General features: G+C 39.8%; 1 protein-coding gene across 1 annotated transcript in view; it reads left to right on the forward strand.

The window, feature by feature from the left end:
• The window catches only part of MSRB2 (methionine sulfoxide reductase B2), a 23,926-nt gene extending 1,774 nt beyond the window's left edge, over window positions 1–22,152 (forward strand). The window contains exons 2-5 of the mRNA XM_027847943.1: window positions 4,093–4,187; window positions 9,025–9,101; window positions 18,393–18,540; window positions 21,909–22,152. Coding sequence (XP_027703744.1) covers window positions 4,093–4,187; window positions 9,025–9,101; window positions 18,393–18,540; window positions 21,909–22,007 — 419 coding nt within the window. The 3' untranslated portion in view covers window positions 22,008–22,152. The remainder of the gene's footprint in view (window positions 1–4,092; window positions 4,188–9,024; window positions 9,102–18,392; window positions 18,541–21,908) is intronic.
• Window positions 22,153–24,776: the final 2,624 nt, after the last annotated feature.

A 24,776-nucleotide genomic window follows, 5' to 3' on the forward strand; every position in this document is an offset into this window, starting at 1 on the left:
ATAGATAGATAGATAGATAGATAGATAGATAGATAGATAGATAGATAGATAGATAATAGATATATACAAAATGCTTATATGTTTTAGGACAGGCTTCATGTAGATGACAAGATGGCATCCCAGCTTGGTCTTGAAGGAAATTAGGAATCCCAAGAGGCTGAGGTGAGAAGGGAGTGCATTTTAGGCCTGGAAGACAGCCAGGGCAAAGGAGATGGAGTATCACATGTTCTGAACAGCTGGACTCCAGTGTGCAGAAGGGAGTAATATGTAAAATGACTAGAAAGGTGGTAAGGGGCCAGGTTGTGAAGAACTTTCAATGCCAGACGGAAGAGCTTATATTTGACACTAGACGTAATGGAGAGCAACCGGAGTTTATTGAATAGGGGGATAATGTGGTCAGACCTGTCCTTTAGGAAAATTTCTTTGGTCGCTATGTGGAACATGGATTGGAGTGGGGAGAGAAGACCAGAATACCAAAAAGGAAGCTACCACAATGGTAGAAACAAGAGATGATGATTGGTGGTCATGTGAGTTTGAGAAACATCTTAGAGTGAGAAAAAACAAGATTTGGCAACTGATTGACTCTGTGGGATGAGTGAGAGTGAAGACTGAAACATGAAACCAAGGTTTGAAACTTTAGTTACTGAAAGAATGTCAGGGACCTCAGCAATGACAGGTAAGTGCAGAAAATAGGTGGGTTTGTGGGAAAATGAGTTCTGTTTGGGGCATGTGTACTTGAAATGCCAAGAGGATATCCAGCTCAAAATGCCTAATAAACAGTTTGTGATATGGAGTTGGAGGTTAGGAGAGAGACTAGGCTGGCTACCTAGATCTAGGAATCATCTGCAGAGAGATAAGGGGTTCTGTGGATGATAGATGAGATTTATACCTCCAGCAGGGTATTGGAGTAGATGATCTTTGAGGTCATTTCTAGCTCTAAGAATCCGTGATTCTAAAATGACACTAAACTGAGCATTAGTGATTTAGGCTAATTTTAGCACATTAAATGAGGTGTTTTGGTAAGAAAGACGAAAGCTGATTGTTTTGTTTTTATTTTTTTAGCAGTTCTTGGAGTATGATTGTGTTCTAATCTATAAATGTTTAGAAAATTTTTGTTCAATCTATAAATATTCTGTTTAACCTTTCATTTGTGAAGCTATGCATAAATGCTTTAGAATCTTAGTGGTCACGAGAAGGAAGATTTTGTTGAACTTTGATCTGTTTTGTAAATAGGAATGACCAGTGTGGTGCTTTCAGCTGCTAAATCAACTCCAAAATCCAAAAAGAAAAGTGCCAATTTCATTATGGCAAATTTGAAGAAAAGACAATATTCAAACCCTTCCGTTTATATAGTAGAGGATTTTTTAAAAAACTAGACTTGTGATTTCATTGGTACAGGCCCTTCATGGTCTGTGAAGTTTGAGTTCAGTCAAAGGGCGGCACTTGAGGACCTAGAAAGCCACATGTGGCCTCAAGGCCACAGGTTCCCACTCCTGCCCTGTACCAATGCATTTTTGGTAGCTGTTCTTTATCTTAGAGTCTTAGAAAGTTAAGTGACTTGCCCAAGGTCACTCAGCCTCTGCCTTAGGGTCAGAGGCAGGACTTCTTTCTCTCAGGCCAGCTCCCTACCCACTATTACACACAAGCAGTAGGGGAATTACAGAGCAGTAATTTGTGCTATAGAAAGATTTCTCTGCTTTTTAGGAAATTTCGTCTCAAGGTTCTCTTACGTTGTACCCTCTTCCACATCACATAAAAATATAATTCCATTTTCAATCATTATACCTACACATAACTTTACTTTGAGTGAGTTACACCTGTATAGCCAGAGGGTGTGGAAATGGGTCTAATTTTCTCTGGAGCCTCTATCTTATCCTCCTGTTAAATGTGTGTATATAATTGAGCAAGTTGCAGAGGTCCCAGAACTTAATACTTAATTATCATCTGAGCTAATAAAAGAGGACAGAATTGATCCAGAAACATAGATTGTTCAAAATTAACAAATGCATTTGACTTGGGATTACATATCTGTTAGCAGACTCGCCTTCCAAATTGTTGTGCTTTGGTTGAGAAACATTCTCAGGGAGATGAGCTCAAGTTCTGCTTTAAATATACAGTGTCTGTGAGCCTAGACAAGTCACTTAACTATTTGGTGCCCTCTAGGCAATTTTCATCTTGGGACAGAAGGCTGATGGAAGCTATATTCCTTTCTAGATTCCAGAAATCTGGGCTCAAATCCTGACTCAGCTTCTGTAACCCACGTGAGCTTGACTAATTACTTCATTTCTCTGGGTCTTAGCTTCTTCATTGTAGAATGAGGGGGTTGGGTGAGAAGGTCCTCTAAGTATCCTTCCACCTGTAGCCCTATGGTCCTGAGTCAACACCAATTTGCATAAGGGATAAGGGCAGAATGCCCCAAATACATGGTGGCAGGGAGAAGAGATTACGAAGCCAAAAAAATACTACTAGATAATACACAGATTAATTATTGGGAATTAACTGGATCTATTAACCTTGCTCCCTACCTGCCTACTGTACCCATTGATGACCAATGACACAGCCTGTAAATGGACAGTGAGTAAACTTCACTTGCAGAGAATAGCTGCACAGTAGAAATGAATCTTCTCCAATTTTTTTTTGTAGGAGAGATTTGTGAGACTGACCTCAGAATCTCAAACTTCCTCTTCTTCCCAAGTCTACACTTCAAATTTTCTCAGTTGTCAGCCCTTATTCTCTCCTCCTTTGAGCCAGTCTCTGAGAAAGAAGTAGACTTTTTCCTTTCCAAGACCAACCCCTCCTCTTTGGCCTTTGGTGCTGTGATCTCCTATTGGAGGTGTATGGAGTGCTCAGGGAGGAGTAGCATTTCTGTGTGAGGGCTTGTGAACCTTTTTCAGGGCTGCTCATTCACCTTTGATGTCCACCTGGCACTCAGTTCTCACCTGTGGTTCCAAGGAGTTATAGTATGTTCAGCAGTCACCTCCTTCTCTCCCCCCCTCCCCAGTAAAACCGTCTCAGTAGCTGGGCTAAACTAGGTGGAGGATAACCGACGGGCCTCAAACCCATTGGTGATTTAGGGGGATGTCTACTCCAAGCACATGAAGACCTCCCCAGGCAGAATGGGTGGATTAGAACAATTTGTTCCAATGGCCATGAAGGCCGTTATGGAGCACTTAGAGCTTGGTCAGACATCAGAGATGCCAAGGTCATCCACTGCATCCCAGGACATCACTATCATCTTGACTTTTGTCTTGCCACTGGACTTCAGTGACTCTGGAAGAGAGAGTGAGGGTGATGACTTTGTGCAACCCTGTCTCACTTAAGTCCAATTCATCAGTGAGTCAAGACATCACCTGTGATGTTATTGGTTCTATTTGAAAATGAAGAAGGAACAACAGCTCTCCCATCTCCTCTAGAAGCTTGTGCCTTCAATCTCCTCTCGCTCTCTCTCTCTCTCTCTCTCTCTCTCTCTCTCTCTCTCTCTCTCCATCCCCCTCTTTCTCCATATCTCTTTCTCTATGCCTCTGTCTCCATCTCTCTCTCTCTCCCCTATAGTGACTCCTTCCCAGTTGCCCTCAATCTACCCTCAGTGAACAAAGCCATGGTTAGTTTTTGAAGGGCAATAGGAATGTATAGCAACTCCGAGTTATCTTTCTATAGAATCTCTTGTGATAGTTCCTAGCTAAACCCAAGATAGGAAATATTTCTTTGGAACCAATAAGAGAACAGAAAGGGTCAAGTGCTACCCTTAGATGCTCAGTCAGGATTTATTTAGCTGTTTTTAGTATCTAACTGCAGCAATGAATCTTTCCCCTACTCCCCCCCGCCACCACCTCCAGCTGCCTCTAGCAGGGATGGACAACTGGACTCCTGCTTGTTATTAAATTTCTCATTAAACCAATGAATCTCTCAAATCATTTTGTGCAGCGTCCCCAGTCACTGTGGAGGGTGAGAATCTGGGAAGAAAGGAACTGAATGTCTCTTTGCTTTTCCACGAGATGATTAATAGTATGCTATATAAGACCAATGGGGGGGAAAGCAAAAATTAAAATGAATCATGCTTTTTTAAAAATGTTCTTCTTTAAAATAATATAGGGTCTCTCAACAAGCATGGTGAGCCAGCCACTGACTGGAAAAAGAAATTGACTCCAGAGCAGTACTACGTCACTAGAGAAAAGGGAACGGAACTGGTAAACTGCTTCATATGGGCAGGGAGGGATAGGGGGAAGGAAGCTCAGAAGGGAGGGAAGAGAGAAATAGATGATAGGATCCTAGGCTTAGAGCTGAAGGGGACCTTAACGGATCATCAAGTTCAGTCATCTCATTTGACAAATGGGGAAACTGAGGCTCAGAGAGGCAATCTGGCTTGAAGGTCAAAGCCCCAAATCCAGAATTCATATCCAGGTCCTTCGACCCCAAATCCCATTCCCTTTCCACTGTGCCATGAGATCATGGAATATATATCTGGACCGGACCCTAGAGGACATCTAGTTCAACCTTCTCAGTTTACAGATGAGGAAACTGAGACCCAAGCTTGCCTGTGGCCACATAAATAAATAAGTAGCAGAACTGGGCTTCAAATTGAGCTCTTCCGATTCCAGACCCAATCTTGAGGATGTTACACTGCCTCTTCTTGTGCCAGATTACCTCTCCTCAGACCCAAGATGGGAGAAATCTTTGTCTAATAAAACAATCTAAGCATTTGATCATCTCCTAAGAGAGATTATTTATCTGTATTCCTACTAGAAACATCTTTTCATCCAGTTCAATTCTGATCCATTTTTGGGGAAGGATGATGTGATGAATGGAGTTCAGGACTTCTATCTGAATCCTGACTCTTCCCATTTTTAGCTATGTGGTCACATGCAAGTCATTCTCTCTGAGCTTTTATCTCCACCACATCTATAAAACAGGGATCAGAATAATACTTGGAGTAAGTGCATTGTAAACCTTCAAGTGATATATAAATGTGAGTTATTCTTCTCTGCCTCTGTCTATAATCTATCCAAAACAATGTAAACTAATATTTTCCTCATAAGATTCTGGGATAGAGACTGTCTAATTAGATTTAGGTACTGAACATCTGAAGGGTCAGCCTAATTAAGTAGTGGCTCAGATCAAGGCAGTGTCATAGGAAGGCTGTAATATATCTGTAGTTTTGCCTTTATTTGCCTGTGACTATCTATTTAGGTATGCTGTACTTTACAATAGAAAGAACCCTGGACTTGAAAACAGTGATAAATAATAATAGCTACTATTTACATAGTACTTTAAAATTTACAAAGTGCCTTACATATGTTATCCCGTTTGATCTTCATAACAGTTCCGTGAGGTAGGTGCTGTTATTCTCCCTGTTTTACAGATGGGGAAACTGAGGCCGGGCAAGATTAGATGACTTGTCCAAGGTCACACAGCTACTGAGTATCTGAAGCAGGATTTGAACTTAGGTCCTCCTGTCTCTAAGTCTTCTGTTCTACCCACTGTACCAGCTGGCTGAGAGTAGAGGTTGATTCCAGGTCTGTGCCTGGCATAGTTCCCCTCACATAGTGGATATCGAGTAAATGCATTCTGAATTAAATTCTAGTCCTAGCTAGTCCATTTAAGTAGTGAGACCTGGGTCAAGTGTCTTGAATCTCATTTCCTCAGCAATAAAATGGGATAAAAATACCCACCATGTTTTTGTGGTGAATGAAATGATGATGATTATTATTTTTATAGCAGCATCACCACCCACTCTGTTGCTGAAATGGTCTCCTCTGGCCTGATTCATCTACTGTAGACTTTTGAATGCTTGAGGGGTATTTCAAGAGAAAATTTTACAAGACAGGTAATTAATAAAACTGCCATACCTTGTCCACCACTCCCAGAGGTTTAGGGGTGGTGCCTCCCGAAGCACAAGTGAGTCACAAGTTATAATTGTCTTCTGGGTACTTTGGGGTGCTTCCAGAGTTTATTAAGCCAGGCTCAATTCTCAGGTACAGAATGAATGGGTGAATGAATGAATAAAGCATTTACTAAGCCCTTAGTATGGACAAAACATTGGGGATACACATAGAAAAATAAGACAATCCCTGCTCTCAAGGATCCCCACAACAATGGGGGAGGACAAGGCATATGGAAGGTTTCAGCTGCAAGTCAGATGGAAAGGTCCCATGGTTCTTACAGGGCAGAAGGAAAGCAGATGGTGATGCATCTTCTTTATTGTCATCTCCACTGATAAATCATATCAGTTTCTAACATTGAATCATTTGACAGTGCTAAGGACTTTGGTGGCAAGAACCCTTTTCTGGGTCATCATTAACTGTGGCTGTAGCCCCTACAGAAGCAGTTGCCAGGCTGCAACTCCACAGGGGTTAACTTCCCACAATGAAGGCTGAGGGCACTGGGCTGGAAGCACTGATATGCCCAGGGCTCTGGGGCTGAGTCCTGGACTGTCTCCATCAAGGACCCCAAGGGGAGAGAGCAGTCAAGGTAGTGGTGGTGGTTTGACATGCCTGGCCCATGCTGCCTCATCTCTCCCTGTCCCTGTCTCTGTCTGTCTCTCTCTGTCTCCCTGTCTCTCTGTTTCTCTCTCTTCTCTTTGTCTCTGTCTCTTTCTCTCTGTGTCTGTTTCTCTCTCTGTCTCTGTCTCTCTTCTCTCTGTGTGTCTCTCTCTGTCTCTGTCTCTTCTCTCTCTGTCTCTCTGTCTTCTCTTTGTCTCTGTCTCTGTCTCTGCCTCTGTCTCTCTCTCTCTCTCTCTCTCCTTGCTGCTTTAGCTAGGCTGGCATGCCTGCCCTGTGTGTGGCATGCAGTTGGTTGGCAGTTGGAAGGATTGCCTAGCCCCTTCTCCACAGGAATCGCTTCCCTGGTTGATGGCCATGAAGGCTGGAAGCCGGGCACACAGTGGTCCGAGAGACACTGCCACCCCCAGGGCTCCTGGGCCCATTTGCCAGACAACGTTTGGTGTGTGTATTAGATACTGGAGATGAGCTGCCAGATGTTTAGTAGAATAAATTTGTGGGTTTCTCAGGCAGATGGCATATATAACACACCCTGTGTGTTTGGCTATTTTACAAAATGAGCAAAGTCTATAATCTGAACTCATGTCGCAAATCCTTTTGGAATCGATCCTTTTCCATATTCTACATGTTAAAAAAAAGTGTGTCCAACTTGTGAGCCCCTGATGAGATTTATTAAATAAATATCCAGAAAGCCTACAATCCTAATAGCTTATATAGCACTTAAGACTTACCAAGTACTTTTGTACATCATGGAATGATAATTATGATGATAGCTGACATTTCTATAGTACTTGAAGGTTTAAAGAAAGTGTCTTAGGGACATTATCTCCATCTAATCCTCATAAAAACCAAAGAAGTACCAGCCAGGCAGTTCTTGCCTTTAAGGAGCTTACACTCAATTTGAGGAGATCAGTCATACACAATTGAACCTTAAATGACAATATAAGGTAGCGCATGATGGATGTTATAGGGTGAGGTTACATAGTGTAGGACATCATTATAGAGAGAGATGACTGTGAGCCAGAGAAAAATGAAGAAGGAGGTTCTAGTTTAGTTTTGTCCTGAAGAATGAGTAATATTTGGATAGGCAGATAGGAAGGGTATATTCTGGTTGCTGAAGTGTGCAGGTTGGGTATTTTTTAAAATGCAAATAAAAATGCATTTTACTACATTTTATAAACCCAGGCCCGAGTGCCACAAATTCAAGAAACTTCCCTTCATTACAGATGCCAATCAGTGCTCCTGGTAAAAGCTCAGGGTGGGACTGCCCATAAAGCAAGGTGCCAGATCCTCTTGGCAAAAGGGTTAGCTCTGATTTCTACAGCTAATTTTAGGGTTAGCAGAGGGAAAAAGTCCAAATGTGCCCAGATGGTCTTCTCACTAGGTTAATTTGAAATTGTGCTTTATGCAGAACACTACAAAGCACGGTGGTAAAACTACCATAGGGAGTCTGGGTGTTTGACCTTTGAGTTTTCTGAGTCCGAAACACACGAGAAGCTCTGAAGCCCCAAGTTTGATTTCCCACGGCTGCTAGTGATTTCACTTTAGGACTTTTGGCTAGCCTGGTGGGACTGGATCCAAACTTTCTGTTACATAGTATTCATAGTTCTCACCTAGCCCTGGGCTAGTAACTGAGTGTTTCTAGAGCAACTAGTAAAGAGTAGAAGGATTCAAAGGAGGGAAGAGGTGGCCAAAAGAATTGACAAAGACGGGCTCCAACGTGCAGTCACCATAATGTGTTTCTTTAATTATTGACTCAGTTTCTCCCGTGCCTCAACGGTTCTCTGGTTCCATATTGAATTCTTTTTAAAGTTATAAAGCCAGATTACATTTAGTTAATGCAGCTACCAAGTCAATCAGCTAGCTTTTATTAAACATCTACTATGGGCCAGGCACTGGGGATACAAAGTTCCAGAAAGACTTGCTTTTCAATTGGGACATGGCCAGCATGGTCACGAGGAGAGCCCAGCCTCATATTTAACATGTTTAAAGTGTACTGTATCTCAAATGTCACATGGAGCATATTAAAGACAAAGCACTTTCTCCCCTCCCCACTGAGCTATGCCTTTATACATTTATATTCCCACTTTAATTGGGGATTTCAAAGTGCTTCAGCCAGTAGAGTAGATCGCTATTGAATTAGCTCCTTTGGAATGGAGGCTGAAACCTTATACAGTTGCAGAGGATGAGACTTTGGTCTCCTGCTTTTTTAAACACTTTGAAGTTCTTGGATGAAAGGTGTTATATAAATACAAAGCATTATTAATGCAGTAATTTGAATATTTGGCACAATAAAGACTGAGCTGTAAATAAGCCTGCCAGCGTCTTCTAGAGAAGCCCGATGCAATTTTCTCACCTGGAATATTTGGGTTGCCTGTCAGGTTGGCACAGGGATTCCTAGAGGTGTGGGCCTGTTTTGGAGTTGTGGCCTTCATTTTAAGACTTGTCTCTGCTTTTTCAATATGATACTGTAGAGCTTGTTCTTGACATGGAGCCTAGAAAGCAACAGCCTTTCTTTATTTTGCAGCCCTTCAGTGGAGTCCTTTTGAATAATGCAGAGCCAGGAATGTATCACTGTGTTTGCTGTGACAGCCCACTGTTCAGGTAAGAAGGAGAGGGGAGAGGAGAGCTCGCCATACCTGCAAAGCTCTGCATGCTCCAAACCCTACTTGGTACAGTGTGCAGCACTGCCTGAAGTCAATGCCCAAAGACTTGAAGACTTTTTTTTTTTTAATTACCCAAATCTGGGAGTTGCTGTAAGTAACAGAGAGAATTTGAGCAGAGCAGGAATTGATAGCCTGGTGTCCAGGAACCCTCAGGATATGTGGGAGGGGGACTTGAAATCCATGGAGTTAGGTGGGGAAAAAATTGCGTCTTTACTTTCACTAACCTCTAAGTGAATTTTAGCATTTCCTTCAATTATTTAAAAACATTATTCTGTAAAGGAATCTCTAGACTTCCCTAGCATACCAAAGGGATCCATGAATAAAAGAATCCATGAAAAACATAAAAAATTAAGAACCTCTGCTGAAAGCAAATAATATAATTTTGTAACATATTATTGTAAAATGTGGACCTATGATTATTTTTAGTCTAACTTTGTGTTTTTCCTTCTATGTGTCCCATAATTATAAAGTACAAATAAGTGATATTAGTGGACACCTGAAGACAAAGCCAGGAGAATTTTTTTTAATAAAAAAAAATATGGGGAAAAATTGCATAATGCTCCATTACCATGAGATGAAAATGGTAGCCCTATTGGAGAAAATGGGTTTATAACTTAATTTAAGAAATGTAGTATTTTCTGAGAATAGATTCCCCAAAGTACTTGACAGTGGTGAATACCATGCCCTTTTCTATAGAGTTAAAAGTAAATTAAATTGTCCCTTGATTTCAAAGCCTCTTTTAAGTGAATCAGGATCTGAACTCTCACAACAAAGGCTTTTTGTTTAGACATGCAGGAAACAGTCTAAAAAAAAGTAGATTAGATGAACAAGAAAGGAAAACATCTTTGAAGTCCTGTTTTTTAGAACTTCAAAGATGTTTTCCTTTCTTGTGCATCTCCTCTAAATTGGTTTAGAATAAAATATAAATCAAGCCAGCTCTGTGAATCTCCCATTAGACAGTACTTCATTATGTCCCCTTAGCCTTGAACAGATTGGGTTTTCCAGCACTGTAGCTAATGTGGGCTGCATTAGGACTTGGGGAAGGCCAGACCCCTGCCATCAAAGGATGAATGGAGATTAGGATTGATTTTTCCTTCATTCTCGTTGATAGTCAGGCCTCTGCCTGGATTCATTTACCCCATCAGTGACTTGTGAGAGATGATCTGAGATGGCAGTCAGCCCTAAAATGATGTGAGGTAATTGAGGCTAAATAGGTTAATTTTTACACAATTTGCAAATCATATTTCCACAGTGCCATTGACATTGGTTATCCCAGAGACCTAAGGTCTCATAAAGATGGAGAAACATGTCTTGAGCACCAGAACATCTCTAGATTTAAAAAATGCCAATGAGATGTGCATACTGACAAGTGCAGAGTTTTAGCAGGATCCTGCTTGTCAGAGAGGCAGGAAAATAAAGAACGTGTTTAGCAGATTTTTAAAAGGCTTGATTTGCTACTGCATGTTGATTAGATTTTTTTTCTTTTTAACAATATGCTTGAACATAGATGAGGTAAGTTAAGGAGTCTTTCCTTGAATGGGTTGTCAATTTAACTCCGTCAGCAGAGTGAGAACTAAGAGTAGGTAAGGTTTTCTGTAACTCTAGCTACTCAACTCTTAATTGTTCTCAGGTTATTCCCTGTTGTTGGTTAATTCTGCCCCAATCAGATTGTGGAACAATCACGGTGTAATGGAGCGAACACTGAATTCAGAATCAGGAGACTTGAATTTGAGTCTCTGTTCTGCTACTAGTATTATCTTTGGCAAGTCATTCTTTGGACCCTAGTTTCCTCTCCTGTGAAATGAAAGACTTAGATGACGTTAAAGTTCTTTTCTGGCTTTGTCTATGGTACTTAAGGGTTGAGAACCATATCTGTGTTCCCACAGCACTTAGTGCAGTACTGAGCATTCAGTGGGGAATTATAAACTCTGAGACCCTGTACAAATCTCAACTTCTCCGAGACTCGATTTCCTCATTTATATAAGGAGGATTCTTGCCAAACCTCCGATTAATAGCTATTAGTTGGTCAATTCATGGATGATCATAGCTGACCTGCGTAGCTCAGCAACAACAGTATTTTTGTGCAAGATCAAATGAGATGATGTATGTGGAATTGCTTGGAAATGAATATGCTACGAATGGAAGCTATTAATTAGTGACCTCTTCCTTCTCCAGAGTGGTTTATGGTCCACAAATTGCTTTCACTTATTTTATTTCATTTGATCTTTTCAGCAGCCCTCAAAAGTTAGCTGAGCTGGTGGCCCAGGTTTTTTTTTTGTTTTTTTTCTTTTTTAGGCAATTGGTGTTAAGTGACTTGCCCAGGGTCACACAGCTATTAAGTGTCAAGTGTTTGGTTTGAAGCCAGATTTGAACTCCAAATCTTACCCAAATCTGGGAGTTGCTGTAAATAACAGGGAGAATTTGAGCAGAGCAGGAATTGATAACCTGGTATCCATGAACCCTCGGGATATGTGGGAGGGGGGCATGAAATCCATGGACTTGGGCGGGGAAAAATTGCATCTTTACTTTCACTAACTTCTAACTGAATTTTAGCATTTCCTTCAATTATTTAAAAACATTATTCTGAAAAGGAATCTCTAGACTTCCCTAGTATGCCAAAGAGATCCATGAATAGATGAGATAAGTTAAGGAGAACTTCAAAGATGTTTTCCTTTCTTGTGCAGCTCCTCTAACTGACTTCAGGGCAGGTGCTCTATCCCCTGTACCACCTAGCCTGCCCCAGCCCAGTTTTACAGGGAAGAAAACTAAGGCTCAGGGATGCTAACCACATATTAGGAAGGACATTGACAAGCTGAATATTTCAAAAGGAGGATGACTAGAATGGTGAGGGGACTTGAGAAAATGCTATTCTAGAGAGAAGTGGAAGAACTGGGGTTGTTTAGTCTGGAAAAAATAAGATGGAGGATAGATGTCATGGCTACAAAGGAAAGATTAGACTTGCTCTTCTTGGTCCCGCAGGCAAAATCAAGAGAAATGTGAAGCTGCACAAAAGCAAATTTCAGGCTAGATATTAGGGAAAACTTTATTAATTAGTTCAGACAAAAACTGGAAAAAAGGCTGCTTCAGGCAGCGGGGAGTTTGAGATAATGTATATAATGTGTTTTGCAAACCTCAGAGTATTATATGAATGCTAGCCACAAGGTCTAGCGTCTGAGGATTTCTCTCAAGGTAGCTGAGGACTCATGATGTTAAGTTAAGCCTAGATCATTCCCTCCTCACCCCCCACCTCCAATATCTTTCCAAATAGCAAGAAATGCAACAAATAGAACAAGAGTAGTAACCAACAACAGAGCAGGGGCGGGAAAAAAAAACTCATTGCAAGAAAATTGCCCCCCCCCAAAAAAAACCCAGCAGAGATACTAATTAAAGTGGGCACACAGCCCAAAGGAGTCTCCAATATAATGAATAAATAAATGGAATGAAAGAAGTGATTCAAAAACCCCATATGAGAAGAAATGTACAGCAACAATTACCATGAGACTTCCCAGAAGTTGTGAAAAAATGCAAGAAGCTCCACAGTGATTCAGGAGAACAGTAAAAGAATTAGTGGAAGAAATAGAACTAGAGGTGTCAAAGAAAAGAAATCAGTAAGACGGATGAGACTAGATAAGGACAAAGCATGGAGAATCTCTCCAAAACAGTAGATTCTCTGGGGGGAAAAAAGAGAACAGAAAATGCAAAAATGGAAGAAAGATTGTTATATCAAAATAAAAAGACTAGAAGATTGGTAGAAAACTGACCTTTCTACAAGCCAACACAACAAACTTTGAGGATAAAATGCATCCAGATAATTGGAGAATCACAGTTCTGGGGGGGGGGGTGGGAGAGATAATAAAATAAAAATTCTGAATATCAAGCTTTAGGAAATCATGCTAGAAAGTATTCCAAAAGTGTTAGAAACATAGGGTAAATATACAGACCAGTCGATTCCTCGACCATCTAGAGAAAGAAAGCTTACCTGGAACCATCACTGTCAAATTCCAGAAATCTAATATTAAACAAACAAACAAAAAAAATCTTGTAAGCAGTCAAGCAGAATCCCTTCACATACCAGAGAAAAGTCAGAATCATTGAAGGCTATCACTTGTATGCAAGAAACAAAAGGAAAACATTAAAATATGATATTCTAAAAAGCAAAGGAAATCAATTTTTATTCCAGAATAACATACCCTGCAAAGTTAACCTTAACTGTAAATGCAAAAGAATGAAATATTAGCAAAAGGGAAGAAATTAAGTTTGTTCTTCTGAGGAACCCAAGGATAAGCAAGGTATTTGACATGCAAACTCATTAAAGAAAAGAAAATTAAGAAAGGTAAATGTCCATATGAGCAAGAAAAAACAAAGTAGTTAGATAAATATTCACATGCTTCTAGGGCTGTTAGGTGAACAAAGATAGCATTTAAGGATGAACTCACAAAAGATTTGGAGGGAAAGGGAAGAATTAACTACCTATTGGATCTTCATTTGAAAGTTAAAGTTCTTTTGGTTGGGACCGCACAGATAATCTCTCAACTAATATGAAGAATGGAGTCATCTCCAGAAATATGGGGTTTCAAACTTGGTCTGGAGAAGAGGCTATTTATTGTCTTACAGCTCTCTCACTTTGACTGAAGAACGATAGTGAAGCTGGAGAGAGAAAGTAATGAAAGGGGGAAGAGGATATGCCAAATTCTCCAAATAGAAAGAAAGCTCTGAAAGTCTCCCAGAATAGTTGGATCAGGTCACCACTCCACCAACAGTGTATCAATGTTCCAGTTTTCCTACATTCCCTCCAATACCCAACATTTTCCTTTTTTGTCATATTAGCCACTCCAATAAGTGTGAGGTGGTACCTCAGAGTTGTTTTAATTTGCATTTCTCTGATCAATAGTGATTTAGAGCATTTTTTCATATGACTATAGATAGCTTTGATTTCTTTGTCTGAAAACTGCCTTTTCACATCCTTTAACTGTTTATCAACTGGGGAATGACCTGCATTTTTATAAATTTGACTCAGTTCTCTATATATTTGAGAAATGAGGCCTTTATCAGAGATAATTGCAAAATTTTTCCCTAGTTTTCTGCTTTCCTTATAATTTTAGTTGCATTGGTTTTGTTTGTGCAAAAACTTTTTAATTTTAAATAATCAAAATTATCTATTTTATATTTTATAATGCTTTGAAACATTTATATCTTTTTAAATATTCTCACCATCCTGAGTCTCTTAGTCTGCCCTTCATAACTGGACACTATTTTAGTATTAGAGATTTAGAACTGGAAGGGGCCTAGAAGGTCATCTAGTTCATCCACTTCTTTTTATAGATGAAAAAACTGAGACCCAAAGAGGTTAAGACTATTCAAGTTGTAAGAGGAAGAGCCAAGTCTTGAACCCAAGTATTGTGACTCCAGATCCAGAAATCTTTCCACTTAATGTCAGCGAAGTGTCTCAATGATTAGAGCACTAGAACTCAAGAGGAAGACCTGAGTTCAAACCCAGCCTCAGCCACTTGCCAGCTATGTGGCCTTGGGCAAGCCACTTAACCTCTTTTTGCCTCAGTTTCCTCATCTGTAATATAAGGATAATAATAGCACCTACTTCCCAGGGTTATAGTAAATACTATCTAAATGTTAGCTATTATTATTATCGTCTCTCTTCTACAGCTCATTAAGTTGAGATTCCCTCTTACAGTTTCCATGCTGAAGGCTGTTTCTCCACAGAAACAGAAACAGATGTTAGAAGAGCATTTGTTCACACTGATTCAAGTCATGCACTTTAACTTAGCAGGGGAGATCATAGGTATGCTACTAGTGATTGACAGTTCAGGATTGCTGCACATGCTGGCATCTCCAAAATCACTCTTAGCAATCACGCTTATCCTGTCAGGAAAGAAGCTACTCAGAAGGTAGGCATGGTTAATGCTACCTTGTAGACCAGGAAAACTAGATATATACTTCAAAGCTAAATAGCTCTTTCATAGATATTAGCTCAACATAGGTGGACAACTTCATTGTACCGTAGACTAAAGACAATAGATGAAAGAAGCTGATGCCACTTTGTATTAAAAAATAAACAATTTGAAAAATTGAAATTGAAAAATTGAAATTTTCAATAGTCAAAATTTTTCTAGGTGTTTTGTGTGAGGTCTGGATCTTGCTAATATTCCCCCCCCCTTTTTCTTCTTTTTCGAAATGAAAGAAGCTTTTCTGACAGTTTTTGTGTAGTTTTGATTTTATTGGGAATTGGTTTTCTTTGAAGTATCTGGTTTTGCAAAGTCTGGGGAAAGTATTTCTCTATAAAGAAGTAAAACCTACACACACACACACACACACACACACACACACACACACACACACACACGGCTTCCATTCTCTAGAGAGGTGTGTCAAAAGAAGATACAGGATGGAAAGGATAATATGTTCACTAAATTTACATTAGAGTAAACCTGTAAGAAAGTCAACTGTACAGGTGTACATGTTAAAAAGGCAAATGAAAAAGTGGTCCCTTTTATAAAGGCAGAGAAGAAGAAATGGAATACAAAGCTTGGCTTAGACTTAAGTTTCAGCCTTGGTACCTTTTGTTCATGTTTATCTTCCCATCCACTTTGTAGGCAAATTTCCAAGCTGGGCTAGGATTTAGATTCAAGATGTCCCACTTGACCCATAGTCAACCATAGAAATTGGCTTGAACCATGACAATAGCCTTTAATAAATGTTTATTGGATGAATGAATGACCATGGGCTGTCTATCCAACCCTAACAGTGAGAACTAATCACTCTGCCCTCTTTTCCTGATCCCATCCCAAACAAGAAGTCCTTGACATTCCAGACTCATTCATAACACCGTGCAATCATTAGCTTGAACATTGAGTGACTTCTTTGGCAGCCCCCAATTTACCCAAATTCAAGTCTGGGAACTCTTAATTTATTTGTAAGCTTAGGGAAAAGTAATGAATGGTCAGGGGGATCTAGAGTCTTGCTTCATAGGGTTGTGTAACAGTCTTTTGAAGTGCTCATGAAAATCTGTTTTGTTTTCAGTAAGTGTAAAGTTATATTGAACTCTCCTTGAATTATCTTGGGGTCATGAAACATATTTCACAATTAAAAAAGAAAGTTCTCCTTAAAATAGATATGAACTGAAAATTTCCCTTAACTTTGGTTTCAAATCATCCTGCTCTTATATATGGGGTAAGCAAGTAAAAGATACTGCTTAAAACCCTGTTGTGAATTCCATAAAATTAATGGAAAATTTTCTGAGATGTGAGTTTTACCATGTACCACTAGGTGTCACTGTGTATTGATTTGGGGGAGTAGAGAGTTGCTAGAGTTTGAAATTAAAAATAAATTAAGAATAAGTAGGGATAGGTCCAGAATACTCCTATTTCTTACTTTGTGTTAGTTAAAATGTGCCAGTCACTTAAATGTAGGAATCGACTTTTCTAAATGCTCTTAAATTTTAAAACCTCCTAAATCAGGTTGTTTATCTGTTTGTGCAATTTGGGCCTGTCCCACTAGGGTATATATCTAGATTCTGCTAATTATGTCTACAAAGGACTTAATCCCATAAAACTGTTAACTTTAGAAAATTGGCTTTTTATTATTATTTTGGAATTAAGAATTATTTACAACTGTTTCTCTCTAGTACACAAGCCTTAACGATCAGTACGATTTATCATTTATGAAACCATAGTGTAATAAGATGAATTTTCTTAGTAAATATCAGCAAACATGAGTCAATATAGAATACTTGGGCAGGGGAGGGCCGTGATAACAGAACATCTCCTGGGTCTTTTTTTTTTCCTAGACCAGATAGGATCAGATGAATGTTGTGTCTTAGAATACTTTTTGTTTTGAGAAATAGTAGGCATATAGATGGAGGGAGGGAAGGAAGGATGAAGCAAGAAAGGAAGGAAGGGAGGAAAGAAGGGATGGAGGGAGGGAGGAGAAAGGGAGGAAGGAAAGAATGGAGGAAGTGAAGGAGGGAGGAAAGAGGGAGGGAAGAAGGGAGGAAGGAAGGAAGGGAGAGAGGGAGAGAGGAAGGAAGGAAAGACATAAGAAGCATGTGCTATGTGTCAGGCACTATGCTAAGTGCTTTACAAATATTATCTTATTTGAATCTTCATAATAACCCTGGGACATAGTTCCTATTGTTATCCCATTTTATGCTTGAGGAGACCGAGGCAGATGGAGATTAGTTGACTTGCCCAGGGTCACACAACTAATAAAATAATAAACCATGTTTCCCATCTCTGGCATGTTTCATCACACAGTGGGGCTTATAGCTGCTGGTGCTCTATGGGATCACACTCTGAACTCCTCTGAGTTTGTAAGAAAGGAATAGACCATGTGTGGAATTATTTGATCACTAAAAAGAAGTATCCTGTTTCTGTCTCTCTTTTAATAAAAAGGGCATTTTAAAACATATTACTTTCTCACAGTCAAGTTTCTTACTGGTTTGATTTACTGAAAACTAAGGGAACAAATCTTCCTGCCCTCCTTACCTCTGGTTTTCCCATAAATGTTAATATCTGTCATGCCAATATCCAGTCAGTAGTTTCAAAAGCAGAAATATCCCCCAACATGTCAAGATACTGTAAATGTAACTATTATATGATGTTGAGCTAGATCTTAGTGTCAAAGTAACACTCAATGATTTACCTAGCAGTATTAATGTTTGGAAGGGGATCGTTTTTGTTCTGACCTGTGAGATCATTCCCTTCACTGATGCAGATTGGCCACATTCTGCTCGTTAATAAGTTAGAGTCTTAAAGACATACCTTGGAAAATGAGGAGGTTAAGTAACTTGACCATGATTACATGGCGGGTATATAATAAAAGGCAAGACTCAGGAGCATAGATTTAGAGCTGTAAGGGACCTCAGAGGTCATCGAATTCAACCCTTGATTTTTATAGATGAAGAAACTGAGGCAAACAGAGGGTAGATGACTTGCCCAGGATAACACAGCTGCTAAGTGTCTGAGACAGAATCTGACTCCAAGCCCAGAGTTCTCCACACTATATTGCCTAGAATTTGAACCCAAGTTCTAGCACTAACTATGCCATGCTGCTTTTCAGTAGTACAAGAGGAAACTGGTTTGGGCCAGGGAGAGGAAATAGGATTTCATTTTGGGGGTTTTCTTTTGGTTGGCAAAATGAGCCAGCAGAACATGCTTTGCATGGGAACAGTGGACTACTTAATAACAGTTTTGATCATTGTTGATCTGTTCTGCAGTTCTGAAAAAAAATTCTGCTCGGGCACCGGGTGGCCTTCATTCACAGAGGCTCATGGTGCATCTGGCTCTGATGAAAGTGAAACCAGCATCCTGAGGCGGCCTGACTACTCCCGGACAACAGCTCGGGTAGAGGTTGTTTGCAAACAGGTAAGTTTGCTTTAAAGTTACCCGGAAGTCAAAAGGAGTATTTTCTTCCAGCCGTTTTTGTTGACATTCCCAGTTCTTATCATCAGATCACAGGAGCTATCTTGTAACTACTTAAAACATTTTTCATCAGTTATCAACTTAAAAAGTAATTCTGAAATGATTGTTTTGTTTGGTGTCCCTTAAGTTCAGAATAAAAACATTTGAATAATTGCAGCCCCTCTTACATGGTTCTCAAGATTGGAAGCAAAACCACAATCTTCCTGAGGCACTTTCTCAAGCCTCCATCTTTCCAGCTTCAGCCTTCCCAAGGTGGGGGAGGAACAGAATCGGAATCAGGTTTGGGAATGGACAGGAAATTAAAGTGACCCCTTCCACCTCTCCTTGTCCCCTGGGATTAGTTAAGGATAAATAACTAGGATGAAGGCTTTGCCAAGGTATCTATGCCTTCATACTAGCATTAAAGAGGAGTATGCAGAATTACTAGGAGAAAGAAGCTATAGCTGACTTTATGAGAGTATAAGCATGAGATATTGCCATCTTCATCTGTGCTATAGTAGAATCTTCTCTCTCATCTGCCTTAACCGAGGGTCATGTGAACAATTAGAGATTCCTTTATAGGGGCTAGAAAATGGGTAATGTTTAGCAGCTATAAGGAAATCTTGCAAAGCCATACAGACAAGCCAATAGATAACCAGAAAAGAAATCAGACTTAAGATTCTAAGAAAGCAAACTGTAGACCAGGAGTTCCTAAATTGGGCTTGAACTTTTTTCATACTCTGATAACTGTATTACAACATAATTGATTCCCTTTGTAATCCTGTGAATTTTATTTTAAGCATTTAAAAACATTCTTGTGAGAAGGGGGCCATATTCACAAAAGAGGTTAAGAACCCCGGCTGGACGCAAATGGCATTTTTTTAAAATGAAGAGACAGTTCTTAGCTTTTGTGCTCAATTCCTTCTGTTAATGAGAGCTCTCATGGAAGTCTGTAGCATTCTGGAAATTCATTTCCACTCGGAAAAAAAAAAAACCAGTTATTAAGCACTTACTTGATGTCAGGCATTGTGCTAAGTACTGGGAAGATGAAGACAAAAATAAAAACTAGTCTTCAAAGGGGGAATTATTCCTTAAATACTTTTTTTTAAAATAGCAAATAGTGTCAAAGTAAGGTTTAGATGCAGTAAAGGACCCTGAAGGTGAGGTTATGTTCGTTTAACTTTTTTTTATTTTTTTAGGCAGTTGAGGTTAAGTGACTTGCCCAGGGTCACACAGCTAGTAAGTGTGAAGTGTTTGGTCTGAGGCTGGATTTGAACTCAGGTCCTCCTGACTTGAGGGCCAGTGCTCTATCCACTGCACCACGTAGCCTGCCTCTTTTATTTTACTTTTGGTCTAGATCTGTGGTTAGATCTGTGGTTCCACTGGTGTAGCAAACTCTAGATAAAGGAGACCCCTTCAGAAATATGTCAGTCATCTGTTCTGCAATGGAGGGCTCTGAGAGAGCTCCCTGGGGGTGCTGAGACAAGTGACTTGTCCAGGATTGTACAGCTAATATGTGTTCAAAGGTAGAATTTGAACCCAAATCTTCCTACCTATGAGCCTGGCTTGCTATCCATGGCACCATCTTGCCACCAGGAAGGATATCATGTTGTTAAGTACTTTGAAAGACCAAAAGGAAAATATTAAAGGTAATTGGATTGAGTAAAGCATTACAGTTCAGTTAAGAAGAATGTACTAAAGAGAACATAGGATCATAAATGTAGAGACTTAAGGTATGGGGCTTAGTAAACATTTATTAAGTGCCCATGACATGCCAGACACTGCACTAAACCCTGGGGATACAAAGAAAGGCAAAAGCCAACCCTTATTCTCAAAAAGCTCACAGTGTAATAGTCAGCTAATCCAACCCCCTTCTTTTACAGATAGGGAGACTGAGCCAATTAGCACAGCACCTCCAGTGCCTTGTACATAGTAAATGCTATATAAATTGCCTCTATTTGATATGTGACCAAGAGAAGTTAAATGACTTTCCTGTGATCACTCAGGTAATATCAGGCAGAACCAAGATTTAAATTCAGGTGCTATGACTGCACATTTATCAATCTATCTTTTCTGCTGAACCATTCTTTGTAAATGTGTAGGTTTCAAAAACATCTGTCTGCTGTGGTCAGTTGATTTAGCCTTTTTAAGGCACATGGCTTCTATTTGAATCTTTTTTGAGGTAGTCCTGAGGATTTAGAGATGGTAGTAGGTGGCATGTTGGCTAGAGTGCTGAGCTTAGAAGCAGAAGGACCTGGGTTCAAGTCTTACCTCTAACAGTAGCTGTGTGACCCTGAGCACTTAACCATTAGGTGTCTCAGGAACCATCCTGAATGTTTCAGTCTGCTTTGGTGAAAGGATTCCCATAGGGGAAGGCTGATGGGATAGCATTTGCTTTTTAAGATATACATTAGGTAGCAAGTCGCATTAGAGAACTAGATTTGGAAATAAAGGACCTAGGTAGCAATTCATGACTCTGCCCCTTGGCGTCTGTGTGTATTAGTAACTTTAGGAAATTCACTTCATCGCTATGAATCTCGTTTTATTCATTGATGATGATGATGGTGATGACAACCACAATGATAATGATTATGATGATGACAATAACAACAACTCCCTTAGATACAGTGCCCAGGTTTACCAAACACTATAAAATATTGGGGTGGTACCAGATATTCTATAAAGTCCTTTAAGTTCTCTATCCTTTAAGTTAATTTCCCTCTATTCTCCACAGTCAGGCCTTTTTCTATGACAAAAACGTGCAATTATCATTTACATAAATCAAAATGAACAATCTTAGCCATGAAAAAAAAATTGAAATCTTCACCTCCCTCTCTTCATTGCAGAGGCAAAGGGCTATGTGGGTGGAATATTGCACATATCGTCAGATAGAGTTGATGTGTCACTTGCTATTGTTGAACTGTTTTCCTCTTTTTTTTGTTTAATCTTTGTGCCAAGGGATGACTCACTTGCTAGAGGAAATAATTCCTTGAAAGAGCCTATTATCAAATTTTCAGTGTGAGCACTTACACCTCAGAAATCGACAAATGCTACAAATCATAGCTTGATTTATTGTTTTGGTGAATGTCTAGACTTAAGGAAGTGATGGGGAAATTGTTAATGATACAAATCAAAAGTGTGTTGGGTTTTTGGAGAGCTGATTGTTAAATATTTAACAGCACACTCCTGCAGGAAGGAATATATTTGGAAACAAAGGTGATACGACAACAAAAGACATCACTAAACATTTGTGTAAAAAGCGCTGACTCTTTTTATCTTCAGAGAGGCTGCAGAGCACTTCTGGTTACTAATGATGAGTTTTTCTTTGGCAGTGTGAAGCTCACTTGGGCCATGTGTTTCCAGATGGGCCTGAACCTACTGGAGAGAGATTTTGTATCAACAGTGTGGCGCTGACGTTTAAACCAAGTTAAAACTTATCGTCTCAAAATCTGAAGAGATAAAACATGGTTTAGGGGAACGAATGCTGCATTTGGAGTCAGGAGAATTGCGGGTTCGAATCTTAACCCTGACACTAGCAGTGTGATCGGGGGCAAATAAATCCCTAAACTTTTCAGAGTTTTGTTCTTTTCATCTGTAAAATGTGAGTGATATTCCCTGTACAACATACTTCAGTGGCTGGCATGAAATTAAATGACATATTTTTAAGTAAAAGTACTTTGTGAACTTTAAAGGGCTACATAAATGTTAGCTATTATTACATGTTTTCTTAGGAGCAAATAAATGAAAAAGCATTTATTAAGTGCTTGCTGTGTGTCAGGCACCCTATTAAGCACTAAGCATATAAATGCAAAAAGCAAGATAATCACTGTTGTCAAGAAGCTTACATTCTGTTAGGAGAAACAACATATGTAAAGGAGTGGTGGCCAGAGTGGCTTTTTTGACCAAATGAGTTAACACAGGTTAAGCACTTTACAAACCTTAAAATGCTACATAAATACCAGCGCTTTTGATAGACCTATGATTGACAGGCTTGTCACCCAGCTTTTTTCTACCTAGTAGTTTGTGGCTGTCCTTAGTGAAGTAAGATGGATCAGTCACCTTGTGCTGGATTTTTGGGTCTGCACAATTCTGTATGTTATTGTATGTAGCCCCCATCAACTTCTGCTTTCCCTGGGTTTTTTAAAATAGAGGTGTGTGTGTGTGTGTGTGTGTGTGTGTGTGTGTTTGTGTGTGTGTGTCCAGCTGTTATAAAACTATAAATCACCTTAACAATTCATTATGATTGTTATAGAAAATATATAAATCACCGTCAAAGCCCACAAACTGAATTTCCTGAACATGCTTTTATTCATTCAAAATTTGGTGCTCCTTTCATTAGACTTGGAAATAGCATAGATGGTGTCAATTATGGGTTCCAAGGCCTTGTTTTTAGATTCTTTTCTAATCGTTGGGAGACAAATGACTTATTTCTGAAGTGTGTGTCATTCATTGCTACAAGAGACTGGACCACACACTAAACCACCTGAGTAATTGTAAGTCGACAGAAATTTTCATCCAAACTGATGAAGCCAGATGAGCGTAGAACTGTTTTCCAATGTTGAATGACACTCAATAAATACCTGCATTCTCAAAGATAGTTTCATATACCAATAAGCTGACCATCGAAACAGGAGAAAGCATACAACGTAAGAGAGAGGGTTGCTGGGTTGGCCTCCACTTCTTTTCTGAGTGAGTTGTTTCTGTTGACTTTTTTTTCTTTTTGGTGAGGCAATCAGAGTTAAGTGACTCGCCCAGGGTCACACAGCTAGTAAGTGTCAAGTGTCTGAGACCGAATTTGAACTCAGGTCCTCCCAACTCCAAGGCCAGAGCTCTATCCACTTCACCACCTAGCTGCCCATTTCTGTTAACTTTTAATACAATTCAATCTGTTCTGTGTACTGGAGAAGGTGCAGAGTTGAACTAAGATAGAATTCCTTCCCTCAACAAGTTTACCAGTCGGTATAGGGATATGATCCAATCCAATAGACATTGATTAAGCACCTACTGTGTACCAGGTACTGTGTTAAGCACTGGGGATGCAATAATAAAAAGAAAACCAATCCCTGCCCTCAAGGAGCTTGCAATCTAATGTAGAGAGGCAACTCACCAAAGGAGGCAGGAAAGTGGGGTAGGGAGACAAAGCCTTTGTTTTCCCCCCTTAACCTTTTCAATTGCCATTCACATCAAGTTCAACATTTATGGAGCATTTATGTGCAAGGCAGGTTAGAAAAGAGAAAGAAGAGAGTTGAGAGAACACTGGTTGCCATGTAATAAACTTGGACCCTGATAGCCTCTTCCCATCTCTTAAGTACTGCTTACCTTCAAGTGCCTTATTAGCTATCATCAACAACATCATCATTACCATCGGATCGTAGATGTACAGCTGGAAGGGAACTCAGGGGTCATCTAGTTAACCTCTTCCATTTCCAGATATGGATGTCGACAGGTAATTTGGTGATCTCACAGGTCGTGTGGTTCCATCACTAAGTCATTTAATATTTCTGAGTCTCAAGTTCCAGTAAAGTGAGGGAGGAGAGGAGAGGGACTAGATGACCTCTGGGTACTTGAAACACTTTTAACACTTCCTGATTCAGAGGCACTAAAGGTATAATCAACAGAATGATCCCTTAATGAGACTCTTTGATGTCTTTCATATTTGTTTCTGTAGTACTTACTTCCCTCCACTCCAAGTGGTTTGTCAGTCTTTACCCTACTGGTTTTATCTGGCTTGCTTTTTTGGAAATACATTTATTTGATTGGTGTATTTCCTAAATAATAGGAAGCAGCTCTTAGCCCACCCAGATTTGTCATTGTAGGTGAAAGTCTCTGTATTATTCAGACGGACAATATGTCATGAATGGTCTTGTGTCTTGTAGCAATGAGTGGTATAGGCTTCAGAAGTATATAGTAATTACGTGAGTTTTCATTCCCTTCCCAGAGCTGTCTTTTATATTGGTCCGACCACCATGTCTACTTTTTACCATAATCTCAACTGTCTTTGAGTGAGTTGTTTACTTAGTGGATTCTCTTATGTAACAAGGAATCTCCTTACCCAGGTACCCCCAGTGTTAAAATGGAGCCAGGATGTGGCTACCTGCATATAATAGATCCAGAGTGGGCACTTATCACATAGCACATGTGAGTTTCAGATTGTGTTTTGTGGACTAGTTAGGATCTCTTTTCTCCCCCATTAGGGTCCC

Source organism: Vombatus ursinus, unplaced genomic scaffold, assembly GCF_900497805.2.
Source record: "Vombatus ursinus unplaced genomic scaffold, bare-nosed wombat genome assembly UNPS02005459.1, whole genome shotgun sequence".
Lineage (NCBI taxonomy): Eukaryota > Metazoa > Chordata > Mammalia > Diprotodontia > Vombatidae > Vombatus > Vombatus ursinus.